This window comes from Egretta garzetta, unplaced genomic scaffold, assembly GCF_000687185.1.
Source record: "Egretta garzetta isolate BGI_Z169 unplaced genomic scaffold, ASM68718v1 scaffold297, whole genome shotgun sequence".
In the NCBI taxonomy this organism is placed as follows: domain Eukaryota; kingdom Metazoa; phylum Chordata; class Aves; order Pelecaniformes; family Ardeidae; genus Egretta; species Egretta garzetta.
This window is the reverse complement of record NW_009260410.1, coordinates 4688372-4715408: the sequence shown is the minus strand read 5'-3', so window position 1 is coordinate 4715408 and position 27037 is coordinate 4688372. Positions and strand designations below refer to the sequence as shown.

Sequence of the window (27037 nt, the reverse complement as noted above, 5' to 3'; positions counted from 1 at the left end):
GCATTTTGTGGATGTCTTTGAACAAGCTTTGTATCCTTTAAAAAACACACCAAAAACTATATATTTTTTTTTCCTGTCAAAATTAAACAAGGAATTATATTCCATTTCATATCGATACATTTAGATAAATATTCTGTACTGATTCCTAGCTAACAATCTGTGGCTTACTGCTGTTTGTTTGCGATAGTATTTTTAGACTGGTGGTATTTTGAAACAAAAACAATCAACAAGGATTTTTTAATTGGGTTAGAGAACACCAGGGATAGGGAGTTTTCATAAATCTTATTCTGACAGTTTATTTTAAGAGATTTATAGATCTTGGTTGGAATCTGTATAGTGTTTAAACTAGAAACTAAACTGGGGAGAAAAATCAGCAGAAAACATTCAATCCTTACCCACTTCCCTACATCCCTCCTGAAAATGCAGGGAGTGTGTTTAAACTGTGTAGAAGATGGGAATAATGCAGCAAAGCATAATTAGACATGGCAGGGAGGTGTAAGTTCTATTTCAGAAGCATAACATCAAACTATGTGCAAATTTAAATACCTTTATCAAGAGGAAAAACAAAGCTGACAACTTGCTTCCAGGATTTACTAAGCTAGGTTCTATTGTTTGCATTAAACATAGGAGGATATTTATGAAAATTTATTTCAAGCGGTCAGGTGGCTGAATGGAGATCTCTGTGCCAGATCTCTTTGGAGCTGGTCCTTGGCATACCTTTAGGAAGCTGGACACTGGAATGGTACTGCTGGCATCTTCGGGCAGGACTCTTGTTTTCACTAGCTCTTTCTTTTATGTTTCATTAAGGATAAACATGTAGGGTGAGGGGGGAGACAGAAGCTTGCACTAGCACACAAGCCAACTAAGTAATTGTGTTTATGGGATGGTGTTCCAGAGACAATGTTGTTTCTTGCGTGTAATTTTCTTCTTTTGTAGGAGTTCAACATCTTAGAAGGTCATAAGTAAGTAGTTAAGTACAGGAGATGTAGTTTTGCACAAGAAAAATGAAAAAACAAGGCTTTCTTCACTTACCTTTCAGACTGAATTACAGTGTAGCTTTCCCAATTCGTACAAACTCAAAAGCTTTAAAATAGTACGGGTAGTTATTGTTCACTCCTTTAAATGACAAGCATTGGTTCTACTGGAAAAGGTGGGGAAGGTTTGCCATGTGACTTGAGGATCAAATTCAGCAGTACATTCATACAAGACAGGACTTTTCCTCTCATGAGTTAAGGCCCGTGGTGAGAGCATGAGCCAAGCAGCTTGGGGCAGCATCACAGAAACAGTGGAATTATTTCTGAACATTTAAAATGGGAGTCAGGTAGTATGCCAGAAACATACATGGCTTGTGCTATGTTTAAAGATGTTTGAAAAAGAAACTTCATTGGTTTAGGTTTCTAGAGGTAACTAGTACAGTTACTGGTATTGGGACTGCATGGCAGTACTCTAATTCAAAGGCTGAATGATAGAAAACCCAATCCATTAAAAAAAATCCCGAGTCAGCTGTATTTCCAGTACCACCCACTTAGCCATCCCTGTATTTCCAGGCAGGTTAATTTTATAATCAGAAACTTCTGACTTACTCTGAATTGAATCAAAGGCAAAGATATTCTTTCAAGGCAAAACAAAAATAATTTTCTATGCAGCTTTAGTTGGAACAAAAGAGGATGTATGTCCTAATCCTTAAACTGAGTAAAATAATTCTGTAATGAACTCTGTATAGGCAAAGTGTAACTGATCTTGTGGTTGCTTGAATTAATATCATGTAGTCAGGTCAATTAAGAGGATGCCTGCCAAATATTTTTATGTCAAGTTTTGTAACAAATGATCTTGAGAAAATGCTTACCAAAAACAATTATTGTTGAGAATTTAAGTAGCCACTTCACAGAAAAAAATATTCTTTAATTATATTAAAACAATCAATAAATGAATGAAATTTTAACACTGTACAATACCGTAACTCAAGAAAAATCCAATAATGTGCTAAGATTTATTGCATAAAATGTATAGTGGAATTTGGAGTGGTTTGCTGTGTGGTATGTTTGTAAACACGACAGCTAAACATTCAAAGTATTAGCTGAGGTGTAGCTAATGGCAGTAACTATATACATCTAATTATAAATTCCTTAAAACCTCAGACTAAAAATGTGCAGTTCCTTTTGAATCTAATTCTTAAGTCAGATTTTGAATTTTGTGTCTGTTCTTGAAGGTTAGAACTAACATCATCTCTATAAAGAATGTTTTTTGTAAAAAATGTATTTTGAAAATCTACTGTAAACTTGTGCATTTTAAACCTGTGAGCTATTTGATAAGCTGAAGATAAAAAGGCCTACTTCAATCATGTGTATCCTCAGGAAGCAGATAGGTTTATCATTAGTGCATGTTCTTCGACTTAAAGTGTCCTTGTACCTTGGAGACAGAATGTATCAAAAACCACAGAAGGTGTGGTAGGAGTTTTTTATATATGTGTTAAATATTTACACAGGAAGCTTAACAACATTGAAATAAGTAGCAAGATACGTGTTTACTGAAGGGTGATTTTTTTTTTTTCTTTAGTATTAAACTTACCCATTAGGATTGCTGAAAGAATAAACTAATGCTATTCTAGTTTACCTGTTTTGTCCTGAGATTCTCACCTAAAAGTTACTGGAATTTATTATAGAATAGTCGGCTTCCACTGCAAAACATTAGTTTGCTACAGATTTTTGATTGTTTTGTTTTGTTTCATAATGGGCAGGGCAGACAGTATTTATTGGGCCATATTCCTCTTTAGGATAATTCCTTAGGTCATCCTACAACTCATCCTGTAAGAAGAGTACAGAAATTCAGATTTATCATTCTGAAAGACCCAGCAGATGACAATAGCAGTCTTGTTCTATTTTATGCAAATTGAAGCTTATATAAATGAGATTTTTTTTAATCTGGTTTTGCAAGATTACTTTATTTACTCTCCACTCTAATTTCTACAATTTTCTGTAATTTAAGATGAAGTTAACTTCCAAACTATCTGGAGGTTTCTTGAAACTTAACAAAGGAAAAATACTGGAGTATTGATAATGCCAGCATATACTCTTTGGCATTTTGTTTCCCTAGAGTTTTCATCAAGCACAAACCCCATTTTTTTCCAGACAAACCCAAAAGCTATCCAAGAAAGCAGATTTAAGGACTTGGTTGTCCAAAACGTCAGATTAGGGAATTTGAATCTATCAATAATCCTCAGCCTCTGTGGGTTTGGCAGATGTCAACAGCAAGCTTGGCTAAACAATCCACAAAATAGGTACTGTAAAGCGGTGTTTATTTTTGAATCCTGCCATGCCCTTTGTGGTAAGCTGTATGCTAGGACTGAATGTTTTGAAAGCGAAATGCTGAAATTTTGGGGGTGTCTGTGAATTGTCTATGGACAAGGATTTAGGGACCAGGATTAGTGTGAAAATGCAGGCTACAGGACTGGGGTTGGTTGTGTACTGCTGCTGAAGCTTGAGCAATGAATTGAAGCCTGACATTAATTGCTCCAAGTATGTTTGTCCACATTTTTGAATGGCTGTGTGCATAGTCAGTCTGCAGTCTAGACTGTGATTTGAGATGGGGTAGGGATATGGTGGTTGGTGGCGCTGGGAATTTCAGAGCCAGCTCGATTGCAGACTTCCTGGGGTAGGTTTAGGGCTGGTCTTGTTTTATTCCGTGTTTGATTCTGTAATTTTGGGCAGAGGCAGTTTCTGCATCTCTACAAAATGTTGGGGCAGGGTTGTGGAAAGGGTGGGGTTTATGATAAAGAAATGTAGGCTGTAGAAGGCAGACGACTGAGGGCCTGGCAGGTTTCAACAGAGACGAGCAGAAGACTCATTCTGATCAGTTTGGGTGTTTAATTTTATGTCATGTACATTTCCTGTGTAGATGAGGGTTAAGGTATGTAAAAATGAATGTCATAGAGCAAGTGTGAATATTTCATCCTGCCTAGCCTTCAGAGATAAAAATGTCTGTCTGTGCTAGTTGGCTTAAAGGCTTTATTCTGAATTTTCAGGCTCCACTATGTAGCTGGTCCATGTGATGAAGCTAATGATTTGGAGTGCAGTTTTATGAAAGTTAAGGCTGCCAAACAAGGCTTATTCTTGAAATATGCCAAGCCCTGAGAAGACAGTTTGAGAGCGTGAATGCTTTGTCCTCAACCCCTTGGCGAAGCATTTTATTCCACGTATTTTAGCCTGACAAGAAGCGGGGATGCACTGGGGCTAGAGCTGTAAAAGCAAAGGCTGCAGAAAGAGAGGGTCTGTTTCCATTTGGCCCTCACACATCTGCTAAGGATTGACCTGAAGTGATGCGGATGCCTTGTCTTTGGGGACGGCATCTGACCAACTCCTTTTGCTCCAGGTACACAAGAACTTGCAAAGACATGGCAGCATCCATCACATTCTGCATAAAACACAGTGGTAAATAAAAACATCACCAACAAAAGAGCCAAACAAGCCCCCCAGCGGTAAAACCAGGTCTATTTCTTGCAGTCTGTGATGCACTTTGATAGTGCTTCTATTTATTTATGGCTATTAGCTCATTTCTTGTGTGTAAAAGTCCCTTGTGGTGATGGAAAGAAGCTTGGTCATTATGCATGTACTATGTAAACTGTCATCTGGACATTGATAAAATGCCAATATCTTTATTGAGGGAATCTGTGAGAAATATGAAGAATGCAGTTTCATTACATTAACATATTCATAGTTGTGCTAATTATCTGTTTTTAGAGGAAGGTAACCAAATAAGGAGGGGGGTAAACATTGAAAATACCTTTCTGAGATGTTTATGGCATGAAAAAAATGGGGAGGTATTTCCACTTTTACCATAAACCTATATGACATCTTAGTCCAGTTGCTGAATAGATGCTTTGCCTTCTATCCTGTTTATTACATGAAGAAAATTGCAGTTGCAGAGCATGGTGAGCTCTGAGACATTGCTGCTGGCCCAGAGTCTTCCCCCACCTCCCTGCAAGGATGATTTTACTGGACAAGGGTCTAGTTATTTGCTAGAAAGGTGACTTATTAGAGAGAAAAAAAGCCTATGGAGAAAAGTGGCTTATCAGGATCTTCTTTTCTCTTAATATTTTCTTTTTTTTTTTTTTTTTTTTATTAGGCTCTGGGGGACCCTTTCTTCATGTCTTGACTTTGGCTCTAACTCAGCCACTGATATCTGTTGTTTTAGTATTTGCCTTAATCCCAGACCATAATTTCTGGCCACCTTTTTTAGGCACTCTACCTGCAACAGATTGCCTTTTTGAAATTGTTCCACCCTTTTCTGATGCCCATCTACATATCATGTATTGGCAAGCAGCAGTGCCAAAATGCGTGTACTGGGCCCCCTATTCAATCTGATGGCACAGGGCAAAGCCCAGTCTAGTGTGAAAGAGAATTGAATTTTTAATCTATAATTGATCAACTACATCTGCTGGCAAGTGTTATGGAAGAGGGGAGCTTTACAGAAAGGGACCCTTGGTTGGACTCCTAGGTGCTATGGAAATTTTAAAATACAGTTAAAGAAATTATTTCCGTAAGTGCTAGAATGCTCAGAAGCAGAGGTGCAGCCTAGGAAGTTAATCACCATTTGATTAATCACATTATAATTTAAGTAAGAGAAGCTTATTTTGCAAAACGCAGTTTATGAAGTAAATCCCGTTGGCTGGCTGTTTCCAACAGAAAAAATATTTGAAATGCTGGAGCAAATATACACAAATGCTTTGCTTCAGGTTGTGAGAATAACATTTTTTTACAGCAGCTATTCTGTCTTAGTAGAGGAATGGATATAATTATATGGTAGGTTCTTGCCTATTTGCAATTCCTGTTGTTCCAGGACTGTAATTAGCAGTTTGAGTTTGTTGAAGTCATTGTGCCTGGGTTTCCCCGTGGATCGCATGTGCATTCTGTGCACTGGATTCACTGTAGTTTTTTGCCCTTTCATCTCCAAATTTGGTTTAGCCTTGTGTGTTTGGACACCACAGCTGAGAGCAAGATGGATTTCAGAGTTCTTGGTTCTCTACCAGTGCCAGTAGCATCAATAAGGGCTGAAGTTGGTTGTGCTCCGCGAATATGGAAAATGGATAATCCCTGAAGCTTCGGCATATATCTTCCTTGCTTCCATTAGATACACTGAAACATAGTTTGATTACATATGTGTGGAATATTTATAGTTAAATGATATGCTTCTCTGGTTCTTTGCCTATAGAGGGATTTACACAAAAGCACAGAGCTTATTCTAGTTTACATGAGAGATTTTTCCATTAAGTTTGATTACTCGAATGTTTGTATATGTAAACAGAAAGTAAGGGATAAATATTGATAACATCTTCACTAACTTTGCAAAAAATTTTTAAAAATTGTTATAACTGTGTCACTCGTAGCTCATTGCTTTCTAAGATGAAAAGAGTGCCTCTTTCATTTTCTTTAAATGCACTTTCCCCATTTTGCTGATTTTTCATTTTCTAGCATTTATATTTCTTAGTTCCATCTCATAAACCCGTATGCTTCTGTGGTCATACATAACAATCCCTATCCCCAGACACCGCAGTAGGATATAAATTAAATTTGCTGGTTGGTTTCATCATTCATTCCACCATTCATCTCAGTGAAGTGAGTATGTTAGTCTTCTATCATCATTACTTTTGCCATCTGGCTTTTTTTCTAGGAGCCTCAGTAGTAGTCTAGGGGCCTGATGGAACTACCTGGGATCAGCTGCCTGTGTTAGGAGGAGGTCAGAGACTTTTGATGCTAGGAGCTGCGTTGATGTAGGAAAAAAGTTACTTTCTGGAGCTGTATGTGTTACAGCAAAAGCATCAGTCTGTGTGTCTTTCTCCCCCACCATATTGATCAAAAAGTTCATTTTAATGGCATTAGTACTGTTGATTTCAACAGACAGTCTCATGACCTGAAGCGTTTAGGTTTTGTTTTGAATTATGCTTTTCCTTTCAATACTTGTCATGTATTTTTTAGCTGTACGTGGTCATATAAAGTATTTGAAAAGGTGTCGTCAAACACCTTTTTGTCAGTGTGGTTGTAGACTGAGCAATAAGTAGATTTTTGAAATGGCTCTCAGGAAGAACTGGTGGGATGAAAGGTTAAGAAGGAAGAGGAAATACTGAAAAACACCTGGTATAGGTGTGATACTGTTGATATAGCCGAGTCTGTAGATCTGGACCAATAACATATGCTTGATTTGGGGAAAACAGTGGAGGGGACACAAGAAAATGGAACACTTAAACTAGGACTTTATTAGGCAGGGGAAGACAAGAATTTATTCCTACCTACTTATATGGAAAAGTACCTAGTTTCAGTTTTAGGTAGGTATCTTAGTTGCCTCAGTATCTCTAGAAATCACTGGAATCTGAGTACTCAAAAGTGAATTTGAACTCTCTGTGGGGTGAGAAGGTTAGAAGGTAGCTGATTTTCATAGGAAAATGCTCTGGTTTAGATATTTTGTGTTTGTAAATCTAATGCAAGGAATGGCACTCAGCATCAGCATATGGAGACGTTGCTGCCTGAGACCAGTAAGAGACTTGTAGCATAATTTTTTTTTTTTTCCGACAAAAATATTTTTATTTTGTCTGTTTGCTGTTGGTATTTTACTGGTATAACAATGTAAAAGGTCAGAAACATCTATATATGTTTTTTCAGATGATTCCATAATATGCATGACTGGAATCTTCCAAAGAAGCAATTAGTTAAAATATTAAGGAACAAAAAATATTTTCTTTAGACTTTCAAGCACCTGTATGTAAGTCATGTAATAGCTGTGGTTCAAAACTAGAACTTTTTATCTTTTAATGGTTGACTAACAACCTGAGCGAGTACAACATCGTGACCTGCTTGTGTATATAAGCATGATGGTTTTGAATAGAGCAGAATTTAAAGACTTCAAAAACTTGCTATTGATGAACTGCAACCCTGGTGCCCAGTAGTTTGTAGGTTGATAAAGAATAAAGCTGTATGAGCAAGACACCGTTATTTATGAAATGAAAAACATGGTGAAGTAGGCTTTGATTTTTGTCAGTACATTTTTCTACTTGTCTAAATTTATTGTTGCACCTGATAAAAGATTGAGAGGATAAGCTGACAGTGGTTGTTTGATCTGTATCTATAAATTTGACATGGCTTTAAGCCTATCTCAATTGACGTTCTGTTTCCCAGCATCTTTAATTTAATTTGAAAGAGTCCTTTTTTTCTTCTGCAAAGGTTATATTTTGTATTCCTCAGTGATTTCAAAGGGATAGCTTGAAATGCTGCTATAAAAATGCAAGGATTGAAGTGATACTCTCAACATTAAAGTAACAGAATTACAGCCTGGAAGAGAAGCTGACACTTTGAGAAGTGCTGTTCTTAATTTTTTTTTTTTTTTCTAACATTTCCTAAAAATATTTGAATTTGCTAACTCTTCCTGAAATTTCGGGCCTGACCATGCTGTTTCTGTGTTGGTCAAAACCCTTTCTGTCATTTAGTGCAAATGGTCAGCATAAAGAGCAAGTACAGTCCAGTTCTCCTGAACGGATTTAGTGATGTGCCATCACCAATATTAAACATTCTCTGTTGCCTTCTAAAAAAACAATGTCAGAAGTCCTTTAGATCCCTTCTGGTTCTGTCATTAACTTCTAGGAGCCTTCATTAAAATATTGGGGGACAATTCATTTGTGAGCATTTATCTATGCTTTGTGAAGCCCTCACATAATTAAAAATTAGAGATAACAGTGAGGGGTAATAAACTGACAATCTCTGTTGCCTTACTCAGATTTGCCCACAGATACACGTTCTAACTGGTTTTTCATACAGTGTTTCTTAAAACCTGTAAAATAAAAATGCTGCTTTCTGAAGTGTATTTAATTTGCTGAATGCCTTCTGGTCTGCTCAGAGTTGTGTTTTGAGAATTTTGGTAAATCTGAACATTTTTCCTCATTTGCTGTAATTAACTATTAGCCTTTTGCTCTGTATCGTACATAAAGAACAAAATCGCCACTGCTCTTCAATTACTTTTTTCCTGGAATAGCAATTTTCAGTGGCTTGGCAATGTCAAATAGAATTTCATGGCTTAAAGTGAGTGGTTTGTGAAGAACTCTGTGGATTTTGGTTTGCCTTTCTTTGGCAAACCATAAATATCACAGATACATAGCAAATCAGGAAAGCATCTAGCAATTACTTTAATATCTTGTTAATGACCTCTTAGTTATATGGTTTAGCTGGATTTGCAGTTCAGTTTCCATCCTCTTTTGAAGACGAAGACTGTGTATAATATGTGAGCAAAAAGTCCTGCAGTCCTTGTAATCGGAATAACATGGTCTTTTGGAGAAACAATCTTTCTGCATTGGGTGGCATGTGCCTGGCAGGAGGACGCAGAATGTTCCTCTTTGCCAAGGTGATGTGTCTGTTGGCTTCCTTTTACTTCTAACTCAGTATATCTAAAATGATGGCCTTATCTGAATGTGTCAAATAAACTTTTACTCATCCTTCCTCCAATACTCTCTCTTCCCTCCCCCACTCCCCCTTCCTTTTACTGAGATGTGTCTACCAAAGGTTGTGTATATGGCTTTTTGAGACAAAAGATACGTGGTGATTTAAAGATGTGACAATGCAAGAATGCTGTTCTGTGTTACACACTGATGTGCCTCAATCCCGTGGTTTACTTGATAATCTTTGGATAGTACCTAAAGATACACTTAGCTGCAAAGAAGTAATATGTAACATTTATGTAGTACTACACATTTTCAGTGACATACAAATGAGTCTGATAGAAAGACTGATCTATGTGGTACACCAAATAAATAATAATAAATATATTATATTCTGTGTTGTTATGGAAGTAATATAAGTACTGACTGCAGTTTATGTAATTTCTTTTTGCAACAGAATGCAGTAAGTATGACTTGTTTGCAGTGCTGATTTTGATGCATGCCGAATTTTAACTTTCCTATCTAGAGCTATGCAAGTTTTGCAATCTCTGATTGATAATTGCAGTTGGTGTGAGGGGCAGAGTTTGATGTGGCTGAAAAAGTTTGGTGATCAGCTATGATTTTGCTTTACGTAAAACTAAAATGGTAAAAGTAATCTGTGCTACCTCAATATTGTCTAATCTGCTTGTGTGTTCTTAATCTCGTTTTAGCAACCAGATCCTTAATTTAAAACATTTACATGATTGCAGTTGCCCTTAGTCATAACAATTGTATCACCATAACTTGAGTTTCACTGGTATTATATAGCAGATTTATTTGATAAGTGTAAAAAGCCATAGTGGTTTATTCTGCAAATTTTCAGACCTCCTAAATAACCAAAGTGTTCTTCATGACTAGTAATTAAGAAAGATTTAAAAAAAAAAGAAAAAAAAAAAAAAAAGACAAGAGGGAGGGAACCCCACAACCACAAAGCCAAGAAGACCAGCAGCAGATATCTAAAATTACTCTTGATTGCAATTATTTCTGCATATACATGTATGGAAGTCTTGCAATATTAATGACTTTCAAGCACTGGAAAAAAACCAGTGAAGCTGCTGTTCCCCTTTTCTTTGAAAGTGGTGTTTTAAACTTGTCCTCAGAATGGGCACCTGGCCTCCACACTGCACTCGCTCATTGATGATAACGGAGATGAAGCGGTGAACGACAGCTTTTGTGCTGCAGTCCTGGCCCTGGGGATGTCAGTAGTAAAGCTCCAGTTCACCTGAGTGCCAGGGCTTTACCTGTGGTATTTAGGGGCTTGCAGGGGCCATCGTTTCCGATGCTGCTGTAATGTCCCAGCCATACAGCTGTGATGGGGTAGGCTACCATGGCTGCAGCCGCTGAGCAGCCTTTCCCCTGCCCACCCCTCTGTCCAGGATCTGCTCCATTCCCCGGTCCCTTCTGAAAAGGGTCACACGTGTGCTTGCTCCCTAACCCAGTTTTATATGAATTAGCCTTTTAAACGATTTTTTTGGTTGATAAAGTTCTTTTAATTCCCATCTTTTCAGGGGGCAATTCCATGAGCAGTTTGTTGGCAGGGAGGAGGTGGGTTGACCTCTGGAGCCAGTAATCCCTTAACCCAGGCTCAGCTGCAACCAGAATAGCAGTTTGGGCCTCGGTCTGTAGTGAAATAGGATACTTTATTTGCTACTGAGTGATCCTGGTTGAAAAAGAGTTAATGCTACCATCATAATTTTGTTTATCAGAACCTGCAGGAGACTACATTTTAGACACAGGAACAGATTAGTGCAGGCAAAACTATTGTTTATTCCCTGACATCGCAGGCCTCCTCATGAGTTATCCTGAGGAATCGATACAGAGGCATCATGAGTATAAGCCTACAGTTTTTGTCCCTCCCCATGGAGGAAGCCTCAGGCAAGGATTTGGTCTAAAATTTCCAAACTAATCTCATTCTCAATAAAATATTACTCAAACCATCATATCGCAAAACTGGAGTAAGAAAGAGTAGTTAATAAAGCAGCTTGTTGACTTGCAGCTGCTGCAATAACTTACTCCAGCTGGGTTCCAGGGTCTTTACACAACAGCAAATACAAACATGCTTTATCTGACAGGACAACAGCTTTGAGCAATTCATCATCAACTACTGTAATGAGAAGTTGCAGCAGATCTTCATTGAACTTACCCTCAAAGAAGAGCAGGAGGAATACATCCGAGAGGTAATACTTGAATGGATCTTTCCTTATCCTCTCCACTTCCCATTGTCCCTGTAAAGATACTTTGGCACGCATACTGGCTCCTCTTTTCAGGGAACAGAGTCACTTTTTGACCACAGGCCTGGCATGGAGCATGTTTGTGTAGGACTGCGTTGTAGTTACATTAAGGAAAAAAAAGTCAGTGTTGGTTTTGTTTCACAATGTGAGTTGTCCAGGTATAAACCAGACCCAACTCTCATTCATTGGCAACAACGACTGGAAGTTCTGAACAAGGGCTAATTAATTTATTAGAAGACTAATATTGCTTTCTGGTATTAGTGCCATTACCCTACAGCCTGTGTTTTGGATTACACAGTAGCGTCTGGGATACAACCCAAGAGCAGCCACAGCTAATCCTGTTTCAAAAGAGAATTGGGTGGGTAAAACAATAGCATGCAAGATGAAAGAAGCCGAAAATAGATTTTTGGTTCTAGTTTTCTTTCAGTTAAGTATTGAAGGGCGCTCTGTGAGTGCTATGGGTAAACTTAAGATGTGCTTTGGAGCCCAGACTCTGGTGTTTGATTTTATTCAGTGAGTGAACATCGAGTTGAAGTTTTAATAGGTTTTCGCAGTACTCCCCATGATATGCAGAGCTCAGACAAAATACCAGCTCACAGAATACACTGTACTTGAATTGGATGATACCATTTTCCTGTATAAACAGTTTTAAAAGTTAAAAAAAGTTCCTGCCTTTTAACCCTGAGGATAATATGCAGTTTGGGCATGTCTTTTTTCTTTTTGCATTCAGTGGTGAAACTCTTGAAACATTGTTACTGCAGTTTGGTTCTTGAATGATATTTCAAATGCTCTGAAAAAACTAAACTGTAAGAAGTACCACAGAATGCAAATTAAGAACAAAATTAATATTTTCTTTTTCCAGTCCTTTGCCCTGCCAGTGCTATCCCCTGATGCATTGGCATCTCCTCCTGGAAATTCTATTGCTGATATTTGAAAAAGTTGGGATATTAGCAATTTCTGAACACCAGCCAGACTCTGGATTTTTCAGATGGTCTCATCTAAATTTAGCCCTTTCTTCCTCCCATTAAAAAAAGCCCCAACAACTAAGAGCTTAGAAATTTTGATCTTAGATGCTTGCAGTGAAATGGGCTTATTTCCTTACAGCGAGTGGGAGCGTGGGCAGAGCGGTGCTGGGGCGGGCAGGGGGCGGGAGGAGCCTGGCAGGGTGCCAGGGGAGTGCATGGGAAGCTGACACGGGTGGGGGAAAGGAATGGAGAGCGGGTTTGGCAGCCACTCAAGGACAGTCGTTTTGCGCAGATAATGGTAGTAGTAGATGATTGCATTTATTTCTTAATAAATAAAATGTTGGTAAGGATAGAGAATTAAATTTGAAAGTAGTTATCTTAGTTAACTGGATTATAATTTAAATTGCCTAGAGGAAAAGCTCCCTCGATTATTTTCCTGTTCATACATTTATTTATTTTTTTTCTTACAGGGGATTGAATGGACTCATATTGAGTATTTCAACAATGCTATAATTTGTGACCTAATAGAAAATGTAAGTTATATTCAAGAATCTCTCTGAATAATTTTTTAATGCATGGATTGAATTTAGCTGTAAAGTCTGTACGCATCCTCATGCACTTCAATTTTATAAAACAAGCCACTCATTGTATTAGTCATCTTATTTTGTATGATAAAAGTTTATTTTGCAAAAAAAAAAAAAAAAATTTTAGAAGTATGTTACTTTGTTAGAAATATTCAGCAGCACCTACGCAAAAAAACCCCACCCCACCCAAAAACCCAAACAACACTTAAATGTTTATGTTTAGTGCTGTTTTCAAGAGCAGATATCACATGCTGCATTGTAAATAACATTTGTTTTTATATGGAAACTAGAAAACTCAATGACTTGTTACTGAGTGCTTTAGATATAGAAAGTACTTGTATCTAATAAGAGGACTTCCTATGGATTTAGTACAGCAAGAAAGATAAAATTCCTTAACAATCAGAAAATAACAGCTTTTAACCTTTAACATAAAACCTATGCTGGTTTTACCCATAAACTGGCTACTTTCAGTTAAGTTGGAGTTTCTGTAGTCTGAGTAAATGAAACGAAATTCCAATGTGAAATTCAAGATTCAGATCTTGGAAGCAGTCTTTCAAAAACAGAGATACTGAAGTCTGTTGGAAATGGGGATGAGGAAAAGAACCAAACTTTGAGATGGCTTGAAGAACATTTTTCTGTGTAGCAGAAGATAAACAGGAGAGAGTGGTCTCCTTTTTATGCCTTGATGGAAATGTGATGGAAACAAATACTAAAGCTCTTGTCTTGAAACTTCAGAACCAAACTGGAATCCTGGCCATGCTAGACGAAGAATGCCTTAGACCAGGAACTGTTACCGATGAAACCTTTTTAGAAAAACTGAACCAAGTCTGTGCCACTCACCAGCATTTTGAGAGCAGGATGAGCAAGTGCTCCCGGTTCCTCAATGACACCTCCTTGCCTCACAGCTGCTTCAGGATTCAGCATTACGCTGGCAAGGTACCCAGTGAAGTGGGAAGTACGCGGTGTTTGGAGGGTGTTGCACCTGTGAAGCCAACGTTTGGTACAATGGGGAGGGTCTTTGACCATTAAATGATGTTACAGTAATGAAGGAGAATTGCTTGAGTCAATAGTCAATCAAAAAATCCAGACCTGTCTTAATCTTTTCCATCTTAAGCCTAAAATGCATGGTTGGGGCTGGAAGGTTTTCATGCTGCTCTAGTAGAAATCAAGCGCAGTACTACTTTCAGCAAAGGAGAAAGATGTCCCATGTGATTTGGTGGCCAACTGCTCAGGCTGCTAGGTCTCTGGAAATAAAAATGTTGTTTAGAATGACAAGAATTCACACACATCTGAAGGCAAGATATTTTGGAAAACATGCTCTTTGTCACTGAACTAGTTGAAGTCCTTAGTCATGTTGATGAGAAAGTGGAGTTTTGGTACATTTGAAGGAACCGAGTTTATTTTCACAGCCTGTGTGTTTAAACAGATGGAAAAGAAAGCTATACAGAGGGCTTGCAAGTGTATTTGCTTTTTACAACACAAGCAGTATGAATAAATACAAGTCTGACAGTTTTTGATGTATAATTCAGTATGACTTGTTATTAATGAAAATCAAAATCATTAAATTTGTAAAAAGAAGATAACTTATTTAAATGTAAAAGTAAACATAGGGGGTGAAACTGTACCTTATTTGAATCTGCTGAACTGTTAGTTTTAGAGAGTAATGAATATTTGCAAAGTGTTTCATTTTGCTAGAACTGTTTAATACTTCCCTATTTTTTAACATTTTCTCAGTCTTACAATTTTGAATAGCTTGATAACGTGCTCATTCAGAATAGTGTTGGAAATGTCATACTTTCAGCCTCTGAGGCAGCCGTTCATTAACATTGTTATGTATTTGCTAAGAATATTTTGTATTTGCATATAATCTATTAGGGATTAATACTTGGAGAATTTGTTGGTTGTCCAAATTCAAAGTGAACTGAAAATACTGCAGTGCTTTGAGAAGGACGGCAAACAGGCTGTGTCTTAGAAGGCAGTGAGGGTCTTCAATTGTTATTGGCATTCCCTTACTCAGTGGAGCAGACAATAAATTCCTCCTATTTTGGGAGGAATGTTGTTTTTCCATCCTCAACTGGGAACATTTTGATCTAGTCACTGGGCAACAAAAGTTTGATTCTCCTTTTATGAAATATAAACAAGTTCATATGAACAGTTTTGGGTTTTTTCAGTAGTGGCATTTACCACACCTGTCAGAAACAGAAATGTGTACTCCAAATAAAAATGCTACCTGAGTTCCCAATCACTTGCTGTGGTGTAAAATACAGCTATGTCAGTATTAGTTTTATTCAGCATTCTGTCTACATAGTACATACCTACATAGAACTGAGAAATCATGAAGCTGAAGAATCTATATTAGCAGCCAGGTGACTTGTCACAATTAATCAAGCTAAATTCCCTACCCTCAAAAATTAAAAGAGACAGTAGCAATCAGAGATCTACATGAATTTCCCCTGACACCTCCTGGGTCTCCAGCTGCAGGTCAGAGCTTTGCATTCATTCTTGTTGGCGTTGGACTGTTTTCCTGGTAAAAGTCCTTTAAAAATAACAGGCCCTGAGGACTGCACAGATAGATGCTTGCTGTTGCGATATCAAGAGGTGATATTTCCTATCTTGTGTTAGTTAGGCGAATAATGTAAGCATTGGTACTTTGAAGGAAAGGGTATTTTTGCTGTTGTGATTCGAGAGAGGGAGAAAACCTTTTGTCGGCCAAAAAAGATTGGTTTGGAGTATTGGCAAGTGGTGATGTATCAGAGTTATTATGGAAGAAGGGGTTTTTCCATTTCAGAAACCAAAATTGATCAGCACAAGGAATTGTTAGCAGTGTGAGAAAATGCATCTTTCCCAGGAAATGTGTTAACAGAAATTTTATCCAACAAAACAATCTTCCAAATGTCAAATTTAAAATGAAAGCTGAAATGTTTTTCGTTTGTTTTGGATAGTGAGAAAGAAAGAGAAATCCATTTCTTGGTTCAATTTTGAACTGGCCTGCGTTACAGTTCAAAACATGCTCTGATGAGACTCTTCTGTATTCTTCAGGTTATGTACCAGGTGGAAGGATTTGTTGACAAAAACAATGATCTTCTGTACCGTGACCTCTCCCAGGCCATGTGGAAGGCCAGTCACTCCCTTATCAAAGCGTTGTTCCCAGAAGGTAACCCCGCTAAGATCAATCTAAAGAGACCACCGACGGCAGGTTCACAGTTCAAGGCTTCAGTTGCTACCCTGATGAAAAATCTTCAGACAAAAAATCCAAACTACATTAGGTAAATTACCCTGTGGCAAAGCTTTGGTAAATTTATGTTTGGTGAAGTTAAAAAAAAAAAAAACCCCAAACAAAAAAACCCTCTTGATATCCAAGGATAAACTATTGAAATCTATGGTTTAAACTCACAATAATAGTTGTTGACATGTACAGTGCTGCAAACAAGTGTCCCTGTTCATTTCCCTTTCCAGGTGCATCAAACCCAATGACAAAAAGGCTGCACACATTTTCAATGACGCCCTGGTGTGCCACCAGATCCGCTACCTTGGTCTTCTGGAGAACGTCCGCGTCAGAAGGGCAGGTTATGCATTCAGGCAGGCGTACGAGCCTTGTCTGGAAAGGTACAAAATGCTGTGTAAGCAAACATGGCCCCACTGGAGAGGGCCAGCCAGGTATGAAAACATTAGTATTCTTACCTGTCCTGTTCCAGTGATTGAAATTACTATCTTCCACATGTTCTGATTTATTTTTTTTAAATTTAAGAATCTTTCAAGTATTTTAAAAGTAAACTAAACAGGAAGTCAGTGTGACTCAATTGTTTTATTTGTATGTTGTTCTGTCACTGGGAAACCTATGTTTTTCAGTAGGCTAAAAATTACAGTTCCTTGACAAAGGAAATTATTTTAGTGATGAACTAATCTAATGGAAAAGATTTTGCATGTGAGCAAGGAGAGCACGTTGTTTTTAGAATATATTGGGCCTGAAAGAAAGGGCAGAGGGGAGAGAGAGATACTGGAATGGAATAAAAATGACGAGGAAGTCTGGAATGATCAGAAGGACTCTTACCTTTTAATAACCAACTTTCAAAGTGTAGGAACACTCATTTCTTTGAAGACAGTCATGCAACCTTCCTCCGTCCTTTCAAGAATAATTTTACATAATGATTGGTGAACAACTCTGAGATAATACCTGTATTAAATATAAATATCTATTAATTATGTATCTGTATTAGTTCAGATAACACTGTATTAAATATGTAATTTTAAATTGCATAGTATTCACATGCATTTTACCAGATGATGTCTTGCATAAGCAAATGAGTGTCTCTTAATTCTTTTTACACATGGCCACCAATGGCATGATTTAAATTTCTTTCATAATAGATTAATATCTTTAGCTACAATTCAAATCTTCAGGTTCTCAAGATCATGGTGGAAGAGCAGTATTGATAACAATAGTATTGTTACAATCCTCACAAAGTTCTGTCCTCTCTTTTCTTTTTTGTTGACATTTATAAAATGCAGTTGGTAGAGTGTGAAACATTAGCATTTGTCAAACTCATCAGTCTTTATTTCACATTTTGACATTAGTGTGAGAACTCTTCCTTTTTTCTCCTTTTTTTTTTTTAAGTAAAATCATTATAGATGTAAGAGGAAAAATTAGGCCATTGCTGATGATGTTAAACAAAAATTGCGCTTTTTCATCAAATTATTCTGAATCTTTACAGTGATTATTCTTGCCTTTAGCTAAATCACCAGTGAGTAAATGAGTTAGGTTTTCAATCTTCTTATGTCAAGCACTATTTAAGAATTTAAAATATACTTTCATATACTTTCCATAAATTAACCTCTGAATATGTAAACTAAGAAGTTTTAGAGCTGGCGGTCATGTTTGTTAAGCTCATTTACTTCTGCTTAGGGCTGGAGTAGAGGTACTGTTTAATGAATTGGAAATCCCTGAAGAAGAATTTTCATTTGGTAGATCAAAGATATTCATCCGCAACCCAAGAACGGTAAGTGAAAAATGTCTTCCCCTGCAAAATCAAACCATCTTTCATGAGGATAGCCTGTTACGAACTGCATAATTCACTAGCTGGTTACTACAGATTTTTCTAGATATGGTGCTTTGATATGTTGTTGTGGACTGTAACATTAAAAAAGGCACTTTTTAATGTTGGACCCATTAAAATTGGTGTGAATCCAGACTCTACAATAGCTGTTAGCCTGAATTTAACATAACTTTTGTGCACTGACTTGTGGCAATGTACCTGCCACAAACCCTGTTGATGTATCTGCCTACAGCTCTGAAGATGAATAAACCGAAAGGTGAAGGGGGACTTGAATAAAGGAGAGGTTTCTCTTACAATGGCTGTGCTTATGGGTTTTTTGGTCTTTTCTCCCCTATTGTTTTTTTTCCAACGTCAAAACCCTAAAAAACGCCACACCCAGCTCTTCAAACTAGAAGATCTGAGAAAGCAGCGGTTGGAGGACTTGGCGACACTAATTGAGAAGATTTATAGAGGTTGGAAGTGCCGCACACGCTTCTTGTTAATGAAAAAGAGCCAGATTGTCATTGCTTCCTGGTACAGGAGATATGCAGTAAGATAATATCCTTACTAAGTGGGGGGTTCTTTTTATTGTTTAATATGTTTTTTCGTATAACCTTGATATGATATTTCATATAACCCTCATTATATTTTTCCATGATATGTATGGAGAAGTGTTGACAGAATTCAATTTTATGTTATTATTTAAGTACCAAAAATGTAAATTAAAAAAAATTAGTTTCTAGAGACCACTATTGAGTATTTACTTTGTGCTTGCACTTAAATAATTAAGAAGCTCACCAGAGTCCTTTAGGACTGGGAGAGCAGGATTTTGTGGCCCAGCTGGGAAGAGTTTTTTTCATTCAGCTAAAATGCTGTGCTGCCTAGCACTTAGAGTGCTCTCAAAACATATGGTTAATGTGTAAATATGTTCGGTAATGTACATGTGCAATTCTGTGGAATTCAATCATTCCTAAGGCTTTTTGTATTTTTGCCTTACTTGGAACCTTTGCATCTGAGGCTCAAGAATGCTGCTTGGGAGGACACCGGGGATTTATTTTAATTATAGCTCATAAAACTTGTGGTTCAGTAGTTGTTATTGATGCAGTTCTAAACCAGTTTCAAATCTGTTTGTAGACTGGGTATTCTATGTCATGAACTGAACAGTACTGTTCTATATTCTATGACTCTTCCATGTCTTTTATTCAGTTAGCATATAACATTGACTTATGTGATAAAAAAAGATTTATTGTTTTTAAACTTTAAAACAATTTTTAAACAGCTGCATTTTGTTATTGTCTGCACATCGGAAAGCTTGATAAAATATATGATATGGAAAGAAAGCATCTTCTTAAACTGCTAGTTGCAGAATTGACAATCACTGTTTTTCAGTCGAGCACTTCTGCTCATCACCCTGAAAGCCATTAGTGTTCGGTGCAGTTATCTTGGATAATTAGAGAAAAGTATGGATAATTCAGAAAAAGTATGAATAAATGCTTTTTCACTGTAAAAATTCTTCTCTCTGAACTTCTGTGATTGAATGCACTGTTTCTACAAACAGCATCATGACAGAATTGCATTGTGCCCATATGGCTTCATTATGATCTCATACGATCTTAATGAATTAAAAATGAGTTACCACAGCTAGATTGGCATGACTTTTAATATAAATAAATGAAAAAAAATATGTGACCAAGTTCACATCATTGCCTGTTTCTTAACTTGTAGACCTTTATTGGTTCACTGGTGAAACATGGCAGCAATTGCCTTTGAATGCAGGATGAAGTCATAGCAAGATCATCAGAATTAGTTACGGGTGACGATAGCGGTATTTCCTCAGCCTCTTCATGTAGATGGAGGGCACCATTCTCCTCACCCAACATGACTGTTAGGCACTGTGATTTGGAAGGTTTCATAAGGAATCCCTTGCATGAACAAAGCTTTTTGACAACTCCTTGTGCTGGAGGCTTGGCTAAAGGATTTGCAGACACTCGCCTGTCTGTTCCCTTGCAAGGAATGACAGACGTCAGTCATGAAATGAATGTGGCCTAGAGGGGAGTCTTTCTAGCTTGCTCACAGAGATGTTCACTGTAATTGAGTGGGCTAAGTGTGAAGTCTAAAAGCCTTGTTGCAAAGTCTTTCAACTGTTGTTCACTTAGTATTCTTCTCACCACTGATCCTGGAGAACTGAGCTTTTTAGAAGGAAAATGCTTGACTGTCTAGGAAATTTATTGTTCAAACTAGCATACTTGGTTAATATTCCAGCATGTCATTCAGGAATCCATGGGTTTTCTTTTTTCCTGTTCCTAATTTATCATCAGCATTCGGTATTATAAAGGGACGTCGGGTAATAGGAACAGCACTTATGAAAAGATGGTAAAAAGCTTAGCCAACAAACCTGAGCATTTGTGATGGTTTGTATGCTACACTGTTGGTGGGAAAGACAAATAAAGCTGTTACTGTTAGTATTTAATCCATGTCACTTTTGTGCTGCTGACCATGAACTTAGTGTTTCTGTAAACAGAGAGTGACATTGTCCATGCAGCATTGCTGAACACAGAACCTATGCTCTGATCTGCTTGGTCACAAATTGCTCACTTTTTACACTTAGTGCTTGCATCCTTAATAATGTTTTCAAATGTTAGTAATGAAAGTTTTATGATACAATATTTTACAATTGCAATATTCTGTTCTAAGCGCCACATATTTATTTCCAATACAGCAACAAAAAAAGTATCAGAAGATAAAGAGTTCAGCTATTATAGTACAGTCTTACATCAGAGGATGGAAGGTGAGTTTCCCGATACTGTGCCTATGTCTGCATGGTGAGGTAAGGAGCAGGTCAGAAAACACATGCCTTCTGTCCCCTGAGCTGTGGCTGTGCCGTAGCCATTGTTAAACACTTGTGCTTGCCATTGAAGAGGCAAGTTTGGGATATCTGCTGGTAGCCTGCATTCTAAATCCCTGCAAACGGTGTGAGTAGAAGGTTGGGGCCGCACTATACTACCGGGTTATCCTTGGGACATCTTCTGCCAGAGAATTTGGAGACACGTGCCCTCTTTACATGGGCTTCAGGACTGGAGTGTGAATGAGTGAGACTGGTGTTCAGAGCAGATCTAGGTACGCACTGACCAGGCAGCCCAGCAGCTCCAGAACGAGACGGTCCGGGACTCTGCCACTGGGTTTATGACAACTGTAATGTTGGACTGATTTGGAAGAAATAAGTTGTGGTTGGCAGTTATTTTACGGTTAACAGGATTCTCAAAGAATGAACAAAATTGGAAGCAGGCTTAAAATAGAGAGGCTGGGTCACCTGGGCAGTATGTTACTTGGGTTGTCTTCAATTCTCCTCTGTGTGCTAAGCGAGGGGGTGAAAGTGTGCTGTGCTCAACTTGTGTTAAGCAAGTACTTTATCGCTGTTTGCTTGTCCTCTGCCTCAATTTGCCACAACTTTGCTTCTTCTTTGACAGGTTTGTACTTCATGAAGGGATAATCCTGCAGCCATAGTAGACACTTAAGGTGTGATGCTGTCATAAGAGATAAAAATGAGGTTAACAGCTCACATGGAAGCAGACACAGTGCTTAAAGGAACTGCTGCTGTCCAGCTTCAGAAAAAATGTCCCTGGGCTCCTCTGTCTTCTTATTAACCTTCCTCCACCCCACTAAATATGGCTTTCTCCTCTATTTAGGGAAGAGAGAACTGCCTTCAATTCTGGAGTCAGTTCCCTTCCTGTCAGACAGGGAAGGAAGGGGCTGCAGTTATTAGCCATAGGTGTTAACAGCCCTCTCCTACCCAGAAGGTTTTAAAGTTTGCCAGTAATAAGCTACTATAATTTGATTTTACTGTTTTTCTTGCTTTTTACTTTGTCTTTATTATTTTGTTTAAATGAGTTAAAAATACCCTGTTCACGTGCTGTCTTTTCCCATGAGCATTATTTGGAGAAAATTGGGTAAAAGCATCATCTCATCTTGAGTTGTGGTTTTCTGTTTGTCATTGGAGAACACGCTCTTTTGCAGAAACACTGCCATGGATAAAAGCCTGGTTTGACAGCAGCCTTAAGTGTGACCTAATGCCAGGCAATTTACTTGTGATTTATTCTTTATTGCAGTCTAAATGGGTAAGACATATACTGTGTGGAGGAAAAGTATTATTGCCATCATACAGACAGGCATGTAGATATCTCAGGTGATGCAGCAAATCTGGGAGAAAACTAAACACGGAACTAAGATCCCCTGAACTGCCAGTCCCAGACTCTCACCTGTGCACAGAATCATCCCTGGAACAGCAAATGTTAGGCTGCATAGCATTTATTAATTTGGAGACTTGGAGGCATTGTGGTTTGGTTTTGCCTAGGTTTACAGGTTGCAGTGCCTTGGAGTGAAATCATTAAGACATTATAGTTATTTATTTGAATAAAATAATGTTTTCATTTGTTTACAGGCTCGGAAACTTCTTCGGGAACTTAAGCATCAGAAGCGTTGTAATGAGGCTGCCACAATAATTGCCGCTTATTGGCATGGTACCCAGGTAAGAAAATGGCAACAAATTGTGCACTTTATTGTCCCTACATAGAAGGCCCTTCAGGATAAAGTTATCTGGGAATATTTTCAGTGGCTTAAACTACTGATTTTTATGTTTCTCTTTGCTGCTAACATGTTTTAGCTGGTGCAATCTGGGAAGCTGGGACATGCTTTAATATTTGCTGGTTTTAGCGAATGGTTTCTTCCTTTCTTTCTTGCACCATTGTGAACTTGCACTTGAACCTTTTCTTTTCTAAGCTTTTCTATATCCCATTTTCAAATGCATCACAGGCGCGAAGGGAACTGAGACGACTGAAGGAGGAGGCTAGAAATAAACATGCTATTGCTGTTATTTGGGCTTACTGGCTTGGATATAAGGTACTTTGTGCACATGTCACGTGCCCCCCTTCATTACCCAACAATATCAACATTTAATCAGTAGTAAATAGTGAGAATTAATGACTAATACAATTGACTTTAAAATAATAGAGCATGATCATTGATTCCTTCCATTTCCATTCATGCCACACTTAATAAATCTGACAACGTTCTGTATGTCAGTTTTTTGTAGAGTACGAAATTCTTTGCATGGCAGCCAAGCAGTGATTTGCACTAACAAGTCATTAGACTAGATTAAAAATGACTAGACTACAGTATTCTCAATTTAGGAAATGCATTTAACTACATGTAAATATGCAAAGTGCTTTCAGTGACACTGTTTAGTGATCCAATTGAGATTTTTCACCAGGCTGTATGTTCTGCACCCTGGACAGCCTTCATTTACAAGTTCAAACCAACGCTATTAAGTTTTATTAAATTTTCGTTTTAATTGGTTTGATTGATTCCCTGGCTGTGATTTGAATCAGTAAGAAAATTTCAGTAAGTACAAGTAAAGCACAGTTTTATGACCTGATCTTTTAGCAGAAAATTATGTTGGTTTGCAATTCTAAACTTACAGCCCTAGAAAAATCCCAGGAATTCCAGCATCAGCTGTTTGTTTTCAGAAGCAAAGTCCCACTGAAAGATTCTTGCTAATCCCCAGCCTGCAGTTGTGGGTTATGTGAACATTTGAAATGCTGTTCACTAGAGGTCAAAAATTTATTGGTTTCAATTAATAAATTCATAACTTAGTTGAAAACCACATTCAGTAAATGCATTAAGTTTAAAATATCTTCCAGTTATTATTTAGGTTGGAGGGTTGGGGGGGGTGTTGTCAGAACACCTTGCCAACTAGATGGAGAAATGTGCTCAAATTACATCTGGAGTATAATGCTGAGTTTGACCCTTGCTATGTTGATATAAATATATTAGATTTCTAATAAAATGGCAGCCCTGGGAATCCAAACACACACGTACAGAATTTCCCTCATACTAGAGAGACTTGCATCTTTTCAGATCTAGCTTCATATTTAGGTACCTCTGTAACGTGATAGACACACTGCTTCCTCTACATTTGTTTAAATGCAATACGTTGATAGTTTATTTTTAACCAGAGTTCCTTTCACCAAAAAAAATTCACTGCAGAAGTGATATTTACTTTCCTAGGTTTAAGGTGTTCTTTAGAATTAAAAAGAACACATCCAGAAAGCAATGCAATAGTGTTAACTGTGTTAGAGCTCCTCATTAAATATTAGTAGATTTGGATAATTTTTAACATGTTTGAGTAGTTTTTTTTATCAATTGGCTCACAGGAATTCCATGAAAAATTGCCTCCTTATTCCTTAAATATAAATAATCTAAATATGTGTATATCTAAAGATAATAATCTAAATTGAATTAAGATTAGAAAAAGAATTACAGCATCCGATAAAAGATAAAACTTGTTATTGGTGTGATGTTTTATCTTTTCTCAGGGGAATGCTTAAAACAAAATTTCTGAAAGTTATCCTCAGAGATCACTTGCTTTACCACAAAAAAAAAAAAAAGTTATAGACCTCAAGTACTCAGTTTCCTTCCTTTTCACAAGACAAACACTTAGCTTTGCAGAGTCCTTGTTTCCACAGTGCTGTATAGTAGGAGCTTTTGTTCCAAGCTCATGCGTGAAAACATAGTCTTTCTGAGAGCCTGCATCTAATGCAAATTCACCTTTCTAGCTGCGTCAGAGAAGTGTAATCAGCGCAGGCTGGAACTGCTCTTGCACAAGTCTGTCTGACAACACATAACTTGACATCTGCAGATACATGGCTGGAGCTGCTGTCACTGATCCTGTAGTACTGGAACTCTTAATTTCGCTTGAGTTTTATCATCAGATAACTGAAAAACAAATGTACTGGTATCTCCTAAAATGTGAGATTCTGTTAAAGTTGCCCACACGTGCCTGTGTGTTTAGAACACTTTGCAAATTGCTTTCCTAAAATGGGAATGATTAAATGTAAGTAGGTGCCTATCTCTCTGTACAGGAGGAAGGCACTATGTTTGGGGGGTTTAGCCCTTCATTCCATAAAGACAGACATAATTTACCAGGCTGGAGAATTTTTTTTTTAAGTACATAAAGATCAAAATGAAAAATAACCTCCAGAATAAAAGCCCTCAATATAGTGCTGGTAATTCATCATTGTGCACATAGTTTCAGAGTTGATTCTATTCTGCCCAGGCACTTGGCAGTGGAAGAAGTGACTAGATCAAGAGATTTTAGTAAGTCTTGATTTTCATACGCATCGTTTTGATCATGCAACTGCAGGCAAAGTGCTCCATTAGAATCACGTTACGAGATACCACTGACTGCGAGGTGTGCACGGAAGAGAAGATGGAAACACTGGTTGCGAATAATGGGGCTGACAAAATTCTTATCTCTACGTGCCACTTCAGCAGCAGCAGAGGCTTTTGATCTCCTATGTGGCTTCACACCAATTCACACATGTTGGGTTTTAAAGGTTAAACGCTGTTCTTCCATCTTTCTATATCTTGATTGTAAGTTGGCTGTTCTGTTTGGGAGAAGCCTTTTCCTGGTCGTTGTGCTATCTGCATCGGGCTGTCTCTTTTGTTCACTATCTAAACCTTTTAGGCTCGAAGGGAATTGAAACGCTTGAAGGAGGAGGCTAGGCGTAAGCATGCTGTTGCAGTCATTTGGGCTTACTGGCTTGGACTGAAGGTACTTTCTCAAACACTCCCGTCTGTCAACATGATCTCAATAAAGCGTGGCATCTTACTAACACTTAATAAACAAGCTTTTATGTGGGCTCACTGATAGGGATGATTTTTACAGAGAACTACATTGCTTAATTTTGTCATGGACTTTACTGAAAAATTCATAAGCTGAAAATGCCTCATTTACAGCCGTATTTAGGCATCAGGTGGTTTTTGTCCTGTCAGAAATTTCAGTTTTCAAGTGAAAGACAAATGTCAGATTAAAAGGACTCATTACTGATGGTTCTCGACTTAAAAACCTGACCTACATTGGCAAAGGTCCTATCCAGAAAGATTACAAGGATGTATTTTCTTCTTGTGACCTCTGCTTGTTTGAATGGGAAGTAGGGTGGAGCTGTCGGACTCTCACTGCTGCTCAAGTTAGACCCCTGACCCCAGTGTCAAGGGCATGGTGTAAAGCTAATGATGATGTCCTGTTGCTTCCATCAGCCTTTTTAGGGCATGGCATTGCATGCGGTTACCTATGGCTTGTGGCAGCTATGAATTCCCAGAAAAATTGAGATGTACAAGAGTCTTTTGTTTTCTGTCCCTTGCTTTCCAAGGACTGGTTGGCAAAAGAAAACACATTCGTAATCTGGAAAAATGTAGTTCTGCTCTGTAAATAAACTATGAAAATGGCATCTTGAGATGTTTCAGGTCTGTGCCCAAATGATTTACATAATACAGTTTTCTAACGTAGTTTTACAGATGCAGTCCTGAAGAACTGCGGAAATCTAAATCAGTTTTGTTTGGCTGGGTATCCCGTTTGCCAATAGGGATATTGTAGACTACAGAAGTATAAAAGGAAACAATTTACTTGATAATGCAGAGTGAATGAAGTCCAGCTCTTATATTCTCATACTTAGTCTAACAATGATGAAATGGGAAAAATAGTTACAAAACATATAATTATAGATAATACATGTATATAAAAAATTCATTACAATACATGCATGGAAACCAGAGCTGGAAATACAAAGGAGCCATTTTAAGAGGTCGTTCTGCAGATCAGAATCACACTTGAGGTACTACTGCCAAAATGGGTTTGTTTTTATGATTTTAAAACAAGAATATGTCCCTCCTGAAAACTCAGAGGCTATTTTATATCAAACAGTGGCATTTAAAT

At 37.8% G+C, this 27037-nt stretch overlaps 1 protein-coding gene across 2 annotated transcripts in view; it reads left to right on the top strand.

Moving 5' to 3' along the window:
* Positions 1 to 27037, top strand: part of MYO1B (myosin IB) — a 194520-nt gene that overhangs the window by 153180 nt on the left and 14303 nt on the right. Inside the window, exons 15-24 of one of the 2 annotated variants that reach the window (XM_035899045.1) lie at positions 11527 to 11631; positions 13121 to 13183; positions 13970 to 14170; positions 16274 to 16500; positions 16691 to 16891; positions 18138 to 18231; positions 18668 to 18817; positions 20987 to 21055; positions 22706 to 22792; positions 25790 to 25876. In XM_035899045.1, the coding sequence (XP_035754938.1) occupies positions 11527 to 11631; positions 13121 to 13183; positions 13970 to 14170; positions 16274 to 16500; positions 16691 to 16891; positions 18138 to 18231; positions 18668 to 18817; positions 20987 to 21055; positions 22706 to 22792; positions 25790 to 25876 (1284 nt within the window). The remainder of the gene's footprint in view (positions 1 to 11526; positions 11632 to 13120; positions 13184 to 13969; positions 14171 to 16273; positions 16501 to 16690; positions 16892 to 18137; positions 18232 to 18667; positions 18818 to 20986; positions 21056 to 22705; positions 22793 to 25789; positions 25877 to 27037) is intronic. The other variant, XM_009643591.2, reaches the window with a different exon arrangement.